The following is a 10,975-nucleotide window of genomic DNA, read 5'->3' as shown; positions in this document are numbered from 1 at the left end:
AGGATTTCTCCTGTCCACCTGGTGAATCTGGGTGTACTAGGGCAGTGCAGCAACTTCCTTATCTCCTCCTACCACCCAACACTACAACCTGCGAGAGATGCACTTAATATAGCCAAACTGGAAGCAAAGCTCTCTCCGGCCAAGATTGTGCTAGACAGTCAAGAGGAGAAGGTTAACACCTGCATTACACCTCAGGCAACTCGTAGCCCTTCAAAACCCACACTGTCAACACCCAGACATAGCAACACTAAACCCACATATGCGGAGGCCCTTAACATTAACATGCCCAAGCAACAAGGACCTCCGAAGCTAAAACGCAAACGCCAGTCACAACCAAAGTGACACACAGCTCACAACACCAGTGTGCCAACCAACAACAGCCCCTCAGGCAAGACAATGTATTCAACATGTCCAATCTTGTCTCCTGAATCAGATTGACTTCTTCTTCGAATCAGTCTCCAGAGCTGTGGACGAGGGTAAGGTGGTCCACACAGCCTATCTGGACCGTGCCAAGGCCTTCAACACAGTCCCCCACTCTGGAATCCTAGATGAACTTACTAAGCTGGGCATAAATCCCTACGTCATGCGATGGGTTGCCAACTGGCTTACTGACAGAACCCAGACTGTAAAAGCAGCAGAGACTCCAAATCCAGCCCTAGACAAATGAAGTACCTCAGGGTCTTGTTTGGCATCTACTTCTCTGAAGTACAGGCCAACACTAAGGGACTCTGGCTAACAAATTTTGCAGAGGACTGCAAACTGGGAGCCATTATTGAATCCCCAAATGATTGATAGTCTGCAAAAGGGCCTTACAGAAACACATGCTTGGTGCCAGAGCCATGGGCTCAAGCTTAATGCCAAGAAATGTATAGTTATCCCCTTTAGAAAAAAACATGTACCCATGAATTACCACTTAGGTGGCAGGACACTCAACATCGAAAGTGTGATGAGAGATCTAGGGACACAGGTGGACAGTGGTCTCACTTTCGATAACCACATCACCACAACAGTCAGGAAATCCTATGTGGCACACTTCATCACTAAGGGCTTTTCATCCAGAAAAAAGGAGTCCTTGTCCCACTGTACTCATCCCTCATTAGATCCATTATAGAGTATAATGCCCAGTTTGCTATGTACCTCAGAAGGCATCTGCAACAACTGGAAAGGCCGCAAAAATACCTCACTAAAAGAATCAAAGGCCTGAAGCAGATGCCATATGCTGGCAGTTTAAAAAAAAAACCTCCAGCTGTACTCTGGCATATCGTCTACTCCGAGTCTATCTCTGCTTAACATACAAGGCCATGTCAAACCTGGAGTTGTTGGAGATGCTCCACTTAAAAGAAATCCCAATCCCTCAGCCACACGCTCCAGGGATCTAAACCTTATCACAATGAACAAAACATGCTGGAGGGATAGATTCCTGACCCACAGACTCTCCATACTCTGGAATAGACTGCCCATACATGTCAAGCAGAGTGCCTCCTTGGCTCTCTTCAAAAGAACCTTGATTGGATGGGAGATAAGAAATTCACCCCAGGGATCATGTCAGTTGCCCTGCTAGGCAGGGGTCCAGAGAAGTTAAATTGTGTGAAGAAATACCCAGAGAATTTTATAGTTAGGCATGTATGGGCCCTAGGGCCGATAGCCTAGTACCAACCTGTGAATGGTCCATGAAATTGAGTTATTTTAATTAAATATGAACCTGTCCAGTTGGATTTACCAGGTTGCTGTTTTTTTAAATGGCTCATTTAATGCAAACTATTTTATGTATTGCAGAGAGGGATGCAAGAACAATTTTTATCAAAAACCTTCCTTTCAGTGTGGTGGATGAGGACCTACAAGCAGTGTTTGAAGATGCAGTAGAAGTAAGAATTCCCTTAAATAGGGAAGGAGCAAGTAGAGGGTAAGTTTGAAGTTTGTTTTGCTGATATATTTTTTTTAGTCTTTACCCAAGTTTTCATAATTTGCTTTAAACCTTTTTACGTATTCAACTTTTTTGCAGTATGGTTAAGTTTTTTAGATCCCTGCTTTCCCTTATGTAATATGACTTGAAGTCTCTTACTGTTATTGGACAGTAAAATTACTATTTTTTCTTGAATACATTGTAAATGTATTCTAACATTTTTATATTGTAGTATTGGCGATAAAATTTAAATTTTATTTTCCAGTTTAGTCAGTATGCTATTAATCCTATGTGCTTGCTGGAGAGCTTTTTTGCCTCCATTTTCTGGACTGGATTCTTGCCTTTGTCTTTTTAAAAAAAGTTTTAAAGTTTGAGTTTAGAGTTTATAACCTTTTTAATAGCAGTTGGGATTTTAGAGGTGGTGTTTAGTGTGTTCAGTTTAGTACAGCCTTTTTGTGTATCTGGTAATTTTCTATTATATGTTGCCTTAAATGTCCCTAAGGCTTCAGGCTGTTTTTAGTTCATAGGCAAATATTACTGATGAGAGGGGATGTGTGGCATACAGTCAAATCCCCTGTGGCAAGAGTGTACTAGGTGAAATGTTTGCTTGTCTAATGGTCTGTGGATCATTTGGGGACTCTGACTGGCCAAAGCTTGAAAGAGGTCCCAGCGCAGAATCTTGGCATACTTCACTGGTGACTGATCTCTGTGGAGTTAGTTCACATGAAATCAAAACTGAGGAAGCTCTCTGCACCAGCTGGCAGTCCAGCAGGGTTTATTCCCAGTTTAGCATTTCTGCTGTGCCTGACTGGAGAATTCAGTCTTTGAACAGGTCAAGGATGTCCTTCAAGGATGCATCTGCAGTCCTTACAAATGGGTTGTCCTGTCGTCAGGCAGCCCTTCGGTCGGCCCAGATTCCAAAGTCTGGGTCTGGCCTCGGCTGGTGTCGCACTTCACCCGACGTCATAGCTGCAGTTCTTAGGGTATAAAGGCATCAGCCGACGCCATTTTCCTCAGTCTTTCTTGCCGCGTGGTGCCCGAAGCAGAAGTTGTTCAAGTGCCGGTCGGTCAGATCCAGAGATTACTGCCGAATACCATTTCGAAGACTTCTAAAAAGCTAAGTACCCCGTTGGGGACTCTTTCTTGCCTCAGCCGATGTCAGAAAAAGTGAATAATTGTTTAACTTGTGGGAAACAAATACCTCATAAAGATTTCCACTCTTACTGCTTACCTTGTTTAGGCCCAGACCACGACGTCGCAGCTTGTCTAGCCTGTGCTTCTTTTAACCGACGAACGCTTAGACGTCGGTCGGAATTTGCTGAGCAGTTTTTTGGCTCTGATTTTGCTTATATTATGCCGGCGGATCCTCCGACTTCACAAATATCCAAAAAACGCAAGGAAAAGGACCGACACTCGCGGTCTGTGGTTTCGGCCGAAACCGCGGTTAAGCCAACCGCGAGTGTCTCTGTTTCGGCTTAAACCGAGCAAGCGGTTCTTCCTTCAGCCGAAAACATGCCTTCTACCGAGGCCTCTTCAAGCCTGGTGGAATCTGCTTCTGAAATCCAACCTGCGGTTGCGGTTTCTCAGGATTTATCTGACACTATTCCCTTGGATATCTCAACTCCTGCACGTGGAGCTGCTAGGCCTCCTGCAGCCATGTCCATTATGGCCTTTGCCAGGGCTAAAGCAGCTAAACCTACAAAATCTGTGCCTGTTAAGACCCACTCTCACAGGCCCACCTCCAGTTCCCAAATGCTTTCCTTGGCAGAGGATCTTATTTCTTTAATCCGGGGATCCCAACCTCCTCCAGATAGGGCCTCTCATCCACCTCCAGAGAAGAGGCCTAGAGCAGAGCCCCCTGAGCCAGTGTCCACAGATGATTCCTCTGTTTCAGATAATACAGACCCTCCAGAGGCTACGTATTCCCCTTACGAAGACTCTGATGCTGAAGAGTCCATTCCTTCTGCCTCTCCACCTGAGGAATTTTCCTTTGGGGAAACCTTGCATGCTATGAGGGAACAATTTCAGTGGCAGGGCCAAGATTTTTCAGACTCCAGGAAAAGGCTTAGAACCTTTTTGCATTTACCACAACATAGGCCTTTAGCTATACCTCCAGTTCTTTCTGTTGTAGATGATGCATTTAATGATGCTTGTACTGCTCCTGATTCATTACCCCCGGCCCCTGCTAAGCCCGATAGGTACTACAGGGTCCCGGACACATCACCATTTATACAAGGCTCCTTTTGTAGATCCCGAGACTATCTCCCAGGGGCCTAAGGCTGTAGCAACTACCTCTGCTAAAAACCCCCTCCCCTCTGAAAGGGAATCCAGGTCCTTAGAGAGATGGGGTAAAAAAGTTTACACTTCTGCTACTCTGTCAGCTAGGGCCTTGAACTGTCAATTTCATATGATCCAATATCAGGAATTTATGCTTGACCAGTTAACTAAAAAACTGTCCTCTGATGAACCTTTTGATAAGAAGTATGTTCAGGAAATGGTACATAACATTCAGCAAGTTAGTAACCGTTCTTTAAAATGCGGCTGTGATGCACTGGAGGCTTCCTTTAGATCAGCCATGACTGGCACAGTTATCAGAAGGCATGCATGGTTGAAAGAGCAGGCCTTACCGGACCATGTCCTATCAAAACTATTAGATGCTCCCATGGACAAGGCCAATTTATTTGGTTCTCCTGCACAACAGGTACTGAAGAAGATGGAGGAGAAGGCACAATCTGTACAAACAGTGAAAGATTTCTTACAGGTCCAACCTCCAAGGTTTAGCAGGAATTGGCCCTCCAAAAATTGGTCCTTTCCAGACTCCTCTAAAGCACAGAGAGGCAGGAATAGGCGATCAAGAGGCAGAAACCAATCCAGGGGTGCCTACAGGGGACGCCAGTGGCAGGGTAACAACCAGCGAGGCACAGACACAGCCACCCCTACTGCAACAGGACAATCACAGTGACTTGGCTCTGGCACCGCCTACCAGGGAACAACTAGAAGCACCCTTAGGCGGAAAGCTAGCCTTATTCTCAATAAACTGGCATTACATCACGAGACAAGTGGATTTTACAGACAATAGACCAAGGCTACAGGTTCCACTTCCATACTCTACCAGGGAAGAGAGGAATGCCAAACCTACCGCCAAATCAAAAGACAGAAGCTCTAAAACAAATATCTCAATTATTAAGGATGAGAGCTGTGGAAAAGGTACCATCTATGGAGCAAGGAAAGGGATTTTACTCCAGACTCTTCCTGGTACCAAGAAAAGAGAACAAATGGAGGCCTATTCTCGACCTGTCCGCTTTAAACACTTTCCTCATTGTTCCAAAATTCAAAATGCTGACCCTTCAGCAGCTTCTTCCCATGCTGGGCAAGGAGTCTTGGCTGGTAACTCTAGATCTCAAGGAGGCATACCTGCACGTCCCCATGCGACCAAATTGCAGAAGATACCTCAGATTTCTTGCAGGATCAGAGCATTATCAATTCTCAGCATTGCCCTTTGGCTTATCTACTGCGCCCAGAATGTTCACGAAATGCCTGGCATCAGTAATTGCTCATTGCAGGCTTCAGGGAATCCAAATATATCCCTACCTGGATGACTGCCTGATACAAGCGGACAACAAAAACAAGCTAACAGAAGACTTACAAAGAGTCCTTTATCTGCTACAAGCCCTGAGATATACAGTCAATATAAAAAAGTCAAGACTGATACCATCCCAAAGAATAACCTTTTTGGGTGCAGAGCTGGACACTTCAAAACAAATGGCATTCCTAACTGCAGAAAAGCAAGAGCAACTACCTCTCTACTTCTTGGCATTAACAAAGCAGAACCATCTAACAGCAAGAAAAGTACTGCAAGCCCTGGGCTTCATGGCATCCTGCATAATACTGGTCCCTCATGCCAGACTGCATATGAGAAAGCTACAGTGGTACCTAAAGAATCTTTGGTCTCAACACAAGCACAGCTTAGAAACCAAAATTCCAATAATCCCATGCCTGAAACAAGAGTTCCTATGGTGGGCTCAGTCCTGTAACTCACACAGGATTGCCCTTCTACAGCATTCAACCAAGCCAAACCATCACTACGGACGCCTCAGACCTCGGTTGGGGGGCCCACATGCTGGACAAGTGCATACAAGGCTTATGGACTCAAGACCAGCTGCACCTACACATAAATCTAAAGGAAATGCTGGCAGTAAAATTGGCAATCCAGACATTCTGACCATTCCTCCGAGAAGGTCAGTTGATAAGGACAAGACCACCACAGTTATGTGGTACATCAACAAACAGGGAGGCACACATTCATACCCTCTATGCCGGATGGCACTCGACCTATGGAATGTGGCTCTGAGCTACAACATTCAGTTACAAGCAATGTTTGTACCGGGAAAAGAAAACATTCTAGCAGACATATTAAGCAGGACTACCATGGATGCTGCATCCGGACATCTTCAAAACCATTACAAGAAAATGGGGACTCCCAGAAATAGACTTATTTGCATTTGCATCCCCACGCAATCACCAGCTAAAGAAATTCTGCACAAGGACGTACCACCCACTTGCTTGGAAGGTGGACTCCTATCTTTCAGTTGGAAAACCTGACAGCATATGCATTCCCACCACTTCCTTTGATGCACAAGGTTCTTTTGAAGATCAAAGAGGACCGTCCAAGGATCATTCTAATAGCTCCAGACTGGCCAAGACAACATTGGTGCCCATTACTAAGGAGCATGTCTCGGGAAGAAATATGGGCACTACCCCTGGTGCCATTGCTGTTAACACAGAACTACAACATCCTGCATCCAAGCCTGAAAACCCTGCAGCTGACTGCCTGGAACATTACATAAGATCAATTGACCCAAATTTATCACAAAAGGTTTAAGACATTATCCTTGAGGCTCGCAGACCCTCAACAAGGAAAAATTATGCAGCAAAATGGAAAAGATATCTCATTTGGAGTTCTGCAAAGGGAGAAGATGTGTCACTGGTAAACATAGCCAACATCCTGGAATACTTGGCAGAGCTCTTCCACACAGGCCTGTCCTATTCTTCCATCAAGATACATGCATCAGCTATTTCAGCAGAATACAGCGTGGATCCTCCTGTCTTCTCGCATCCTCTGCTCAGACAGTTTCTGAGAGGAATTAAAAATGTAAAACCTCCTAGGAAACCACCATTGCCAGCATGGGACTTGAACTTTGTGCTAGAAAAATTGACACTTCCTCCTTTCGAACCAGCAGCAACAGCAGAATTACAATACTTATCATGGAAGACTGCTTTCCTGCTGGCAATCACTTCAGCAAGAAGGGTATCTGAACTACAGGCTTTAATGGCAGTGCAACCCTTCCTGATCTTCCATCAAGATAGTGTCCATGAGAACAAATCCTACATTTATGCCTGAAGTGGTATCCAGAGTATCTAAATCAGGCTATCCACCTACCTACATTCTTCCCCAACCCACAGAACAGGGGGGAAAGACTGTTGCATACCTTGGATGTACATAGACAGTTACGCTACTACCTGGACAGGACCAAGGGCAATAGAACAACTGACCAGCTACTAGTAGCATATGCAACAGGAAGGGAAGGCAAAGCAATTTCAAAACGGACAATCTCCAAATGGATAGGAAATTGCATTAGATTTTGTTACTCCTACCATGGAAAGAAAACTCCAGAGAACATCAGGCCTCACTCTACAAGGGCTACAGCCACTACCACAGCTTTCTTACGAGGAGTGGCTACCAAGGACATTATAGAGGCTGCTACTTGGACCTCCGTGCATACATTTGCCAAGCATTATAACTTACCTTTATACTCTAGATCCCGAGCAGGTTTTGCCACTGCTGTTTTGCAAGGGATCCTAACTACACCATAATCTCTTCGTACCTCCTCCCCTAGTTTGGCTATGGTATTCTACCCATTTGTAAGGACTGCATATGCATCCTTGAAGGACATAGTACAGTTTTGTACCTACCATAAATGTAGATGTCCGATAGGAATGCATCTGCAGTCAGGATTACCCACCCGCCTTCCCCTCTGGTACTCCTAGGGTATTTGCCCATCTGATAGCTAGCTGGGGGGGGGGGGGATCTATTATGGTGTATTTGTTTGTATATATGTACATACATGCTTATTTTTTGTGTTGGCTCTCTACTATTTGGAAACATTGGCATTTACCAAATTTAGCCTACCAAGAGGGCACCTGGCATCTGGGGCAAGAAACACTGAGGAAAATGGCGTTGGCTGATGCCTTCATAACCGAAGAACTGCCGCTATGACGTCGGGTGAAGTGCGACACCAGCCGAGGCCAGACCCAGACTTTGGAATCCGGCCGACCGAAGGGCTGCCTGACGACAGGACAACCCATTTGTAAGGACTGCAGATGCATTCCTATCGGACATCTACATTTATGGTAGGTACAAAACTGTACTTTTCCTTGGCTTCCGTAATGCTGCCAGTGGAGAAGCTTGGATTAAACAGGGCCTCCAAATAAGGCTATATTTGGTATTGTTCACGTAGCCTGGTATATTATCTGGGTCCATGTGTGAGGTGTTAACTTTTAACGAAGGCTGAGAACTTGTTCCAAAGTAACTAAAGGGGGTGCTTGGGATTGTGGAGTCTAGAATAGTTGTAACTGTAGGTGGTGTAAGTTTTACACTACATTTGCCAGCTAGAATATTAACATTTTCCTCTTGTTCAGTGAAGTGTTTTCAGCTAGCTTCCATGAAAATGATCGGATGTCATTTTCATTCATTCAACTGTTTGGATCCAATCCTCTGGTCCAACTGCTTTTTTACGGCTTTTGGAACACTGAACTCTTGAGCTCCTCTCTTAACCCATAATGCAATAGTCGTCTACCATACTGCAGATCTTGTTTGCAGCTTTTGCATTTGGACATTGGTCAATTTTTAGAGCAAGAGTGTTTTGTTTTGTGCGTAATTAAAAAAAAAAAAAAAAAAAAAATTTACAATTTTTTATAATTGAAATTTCTACTTTTTCATCTTTTTAGCTTAACTTCTCTTACCCTTATTACATTTTTGGTGTGTATTCTGTTTACCATTGTTAATCCTTTCCTTTAACTTTTTAGGCATTTCTGTAATTGTCATTGCAGTTTTTTCTTAGTTAACCTAGTTTTAAAAGGGGGGGGGGCCTTTTCCATTTGAATGCCATGTGTGAGGTATACAAGGGCTTTAATCAAGGGACTTTATCGACCGTAAGAATAAATTTAATATGGGGATTATTGCAGTCCTCTTTTGATGCAGCATGTGGGGCTCAAACCTCCAGGAAAGGTGGCAAAAAGGAGGCTGAAACGTCCTATAGACCAAAATAGCTAAATCTGCTGATCCGATCCCTTCGGCTCGAAAGCGTGTATCTGACAGAACCCAATCAGATCCTAAGTTAACCCAAGGATAAATCTCTGATCCATTCTTCTCACTTTGGATCCAGTAACATCTCCTCTCCCATTTCCTTTCCTGGAGAGATGCCACCACTCTTGGACGTCTTCCATTGCTTCATTATCTTGATCCTCATTACCGAAGCAGATGTGGATAGTATGGTTATTTTCCCTGTGCAAATTCAGAAGGGGGTTCTTGTGGCTTCTACTCCTCTGAGTCCAGAGAACTTTGTCTTACCCCACCTATTTTGTCTCTCCATCCAGTCTGTCCTCATGTGATCAGACAATTGTATCTTCTCTGACACCCATTGAGTGTGCCAGCTCTGAGCGTGTCGAAAATTCCACTTTTGAGGTAGTGGAGAGATTTTTCTGCTCCAAGAGAAGACTCCTCCACCTTCCTCAGCTCCTACTTCCCAGACCCAATTGTCTTTGCATCTTGACCCTACTTTCTATTCCACAGGGATGGTCAGTTCAAAGTCTTCAGAACATCCCACCAAAGAAGTCCCTAGAAATAGTGCAAAAGGAGATAGTCTCCTCAAGAGTTTTATCACAGAAGATACGGATTTTGATGAAGGGGAAAGAGTTCCCAGGATCACCACCTGATGTCATTTGGAGATGTGTAAGCGATCCTCAAAGGGTTGGTCAGCTGATCACCCGAGAGGAATTTGCATTCTTGGAAGCTTTTTGAAGCTGGCCTATCCACCTCCTGGGTGACTCCGACCACCAATGAGATCATTGGCTTGATTTCTTGGCAGGTGTGGAAGAAACCTAACTCAGTTGCACTGATCCTCAAGAGACAGGACCAGATCCTGATGACACCAAAGAACAGTGATTTTTTTTGGTGCAAGGGAGTACCTGTTGATGCCATGGTCGTAGTGGTGGCCACAACGAAGGAACTTGCAAAACAAGTTCCTCTGTTCATCCCCCTAGCAGGAGTCCAGGGTGCTGGACAGATTCAGGAAATTTAGGCTTCAGCAACCTTTGTACTTTGGCACATTTCATTAGGCTTCATAGGGATTTGATAAACTCTCAATCACTTTCTGGGGCCATTGTTTCTGAAGTGGAGAGCTCTGCCTTGTAGTTGGCTTACATTATAGTCTCTCAAATTTGTCCATGAGGCTTTTCATATGCAGCTTCAATGTACCTCAAGTGTGGTGGGTTCAGGTGTCTCCATTAGGAGACAATTTTGCAGAGCCATTCAGGTTTTCCTTCGTCAGTGCTCCCTTTGATGGAAGTTATGTCTGCCACCAAGGAGCACTGTCCAGGTGTGAGCAGAATCGTAAGACCCTGTCTGCAGTGGGAGTACATATTTTTGACTCCTCAAAGAACTACCTCTAGGAAATGAGTTGGTCAAAAAATGTGGTTCAGAAAGTCCCAGTGTCCCCCACGTGGAGAACAAACAGAAGGCACTGCCCGCAGAACCAAGGATTTTAGGGATAGTTTCTTTGACTGATCCTACCAGTGCTCCTGAAAGGAGGCCTAATTTTTCTGGGGGCATTTTTTCCTGCACCAAAGAACCTGGTTAGAGATTACAAAAGATACATGGGTGCAGAGGTTATTTCTAGAGGTGTATAGTACTTGTTTCTCTTCACCCCCCCCCCCCCAACAGTAAAAAAATTCCTAATGCTCTTCCCAGTCAGAGGAATGCAGCAGTGCTAGAATTAAAGCTGCTAGAAGTCT

The 10,975-nt window shown here is 44.6% G+C and overlaps 1 protein-coding gene across 1 annotated transcript in view; it reads left to right on the top strand.

Moving 5' to 3' along the window:
- The window catches only part of LOC122801350 (nucleolin-like), a 345,442-nt gene that overhangs the window by 162,206 nt on the left and 172,261 nt on the right, over nt 1-10,975 (top strand). The window contains exons 9-10 of the mRNA XM_044070890.1: nt 1,777-1,903; nt 2,169-2,176. Of these exons, the coding sequence (XP_043926825.1) occupies nt 1,777-1,903; nt 2,169-2,176 (135 nt within the window). The remainder of the gene's footprint in view (nt 1-1,776; nt 1,904-2,168; nt 2,177-10,975) is intronic.

Source organism: Protopterus annectens, chromosome 4.part1, assembly GCF_019279795.1.
Source record: "Protopterus annectens isolate FY-2018-M chromosome 4.part1, PAN1.0, whole genome shotgun sequence".
In the NCBI taxonomy this organism is placed as follows: Eukaryota; Metazoa; Chordata; order Ceratodontiformes; family Protopteridae; genus Protopterus; species Protopterus annectens.
This window is presented reverse-complemented; position numbering and strand designations above follow the sequence as displayed.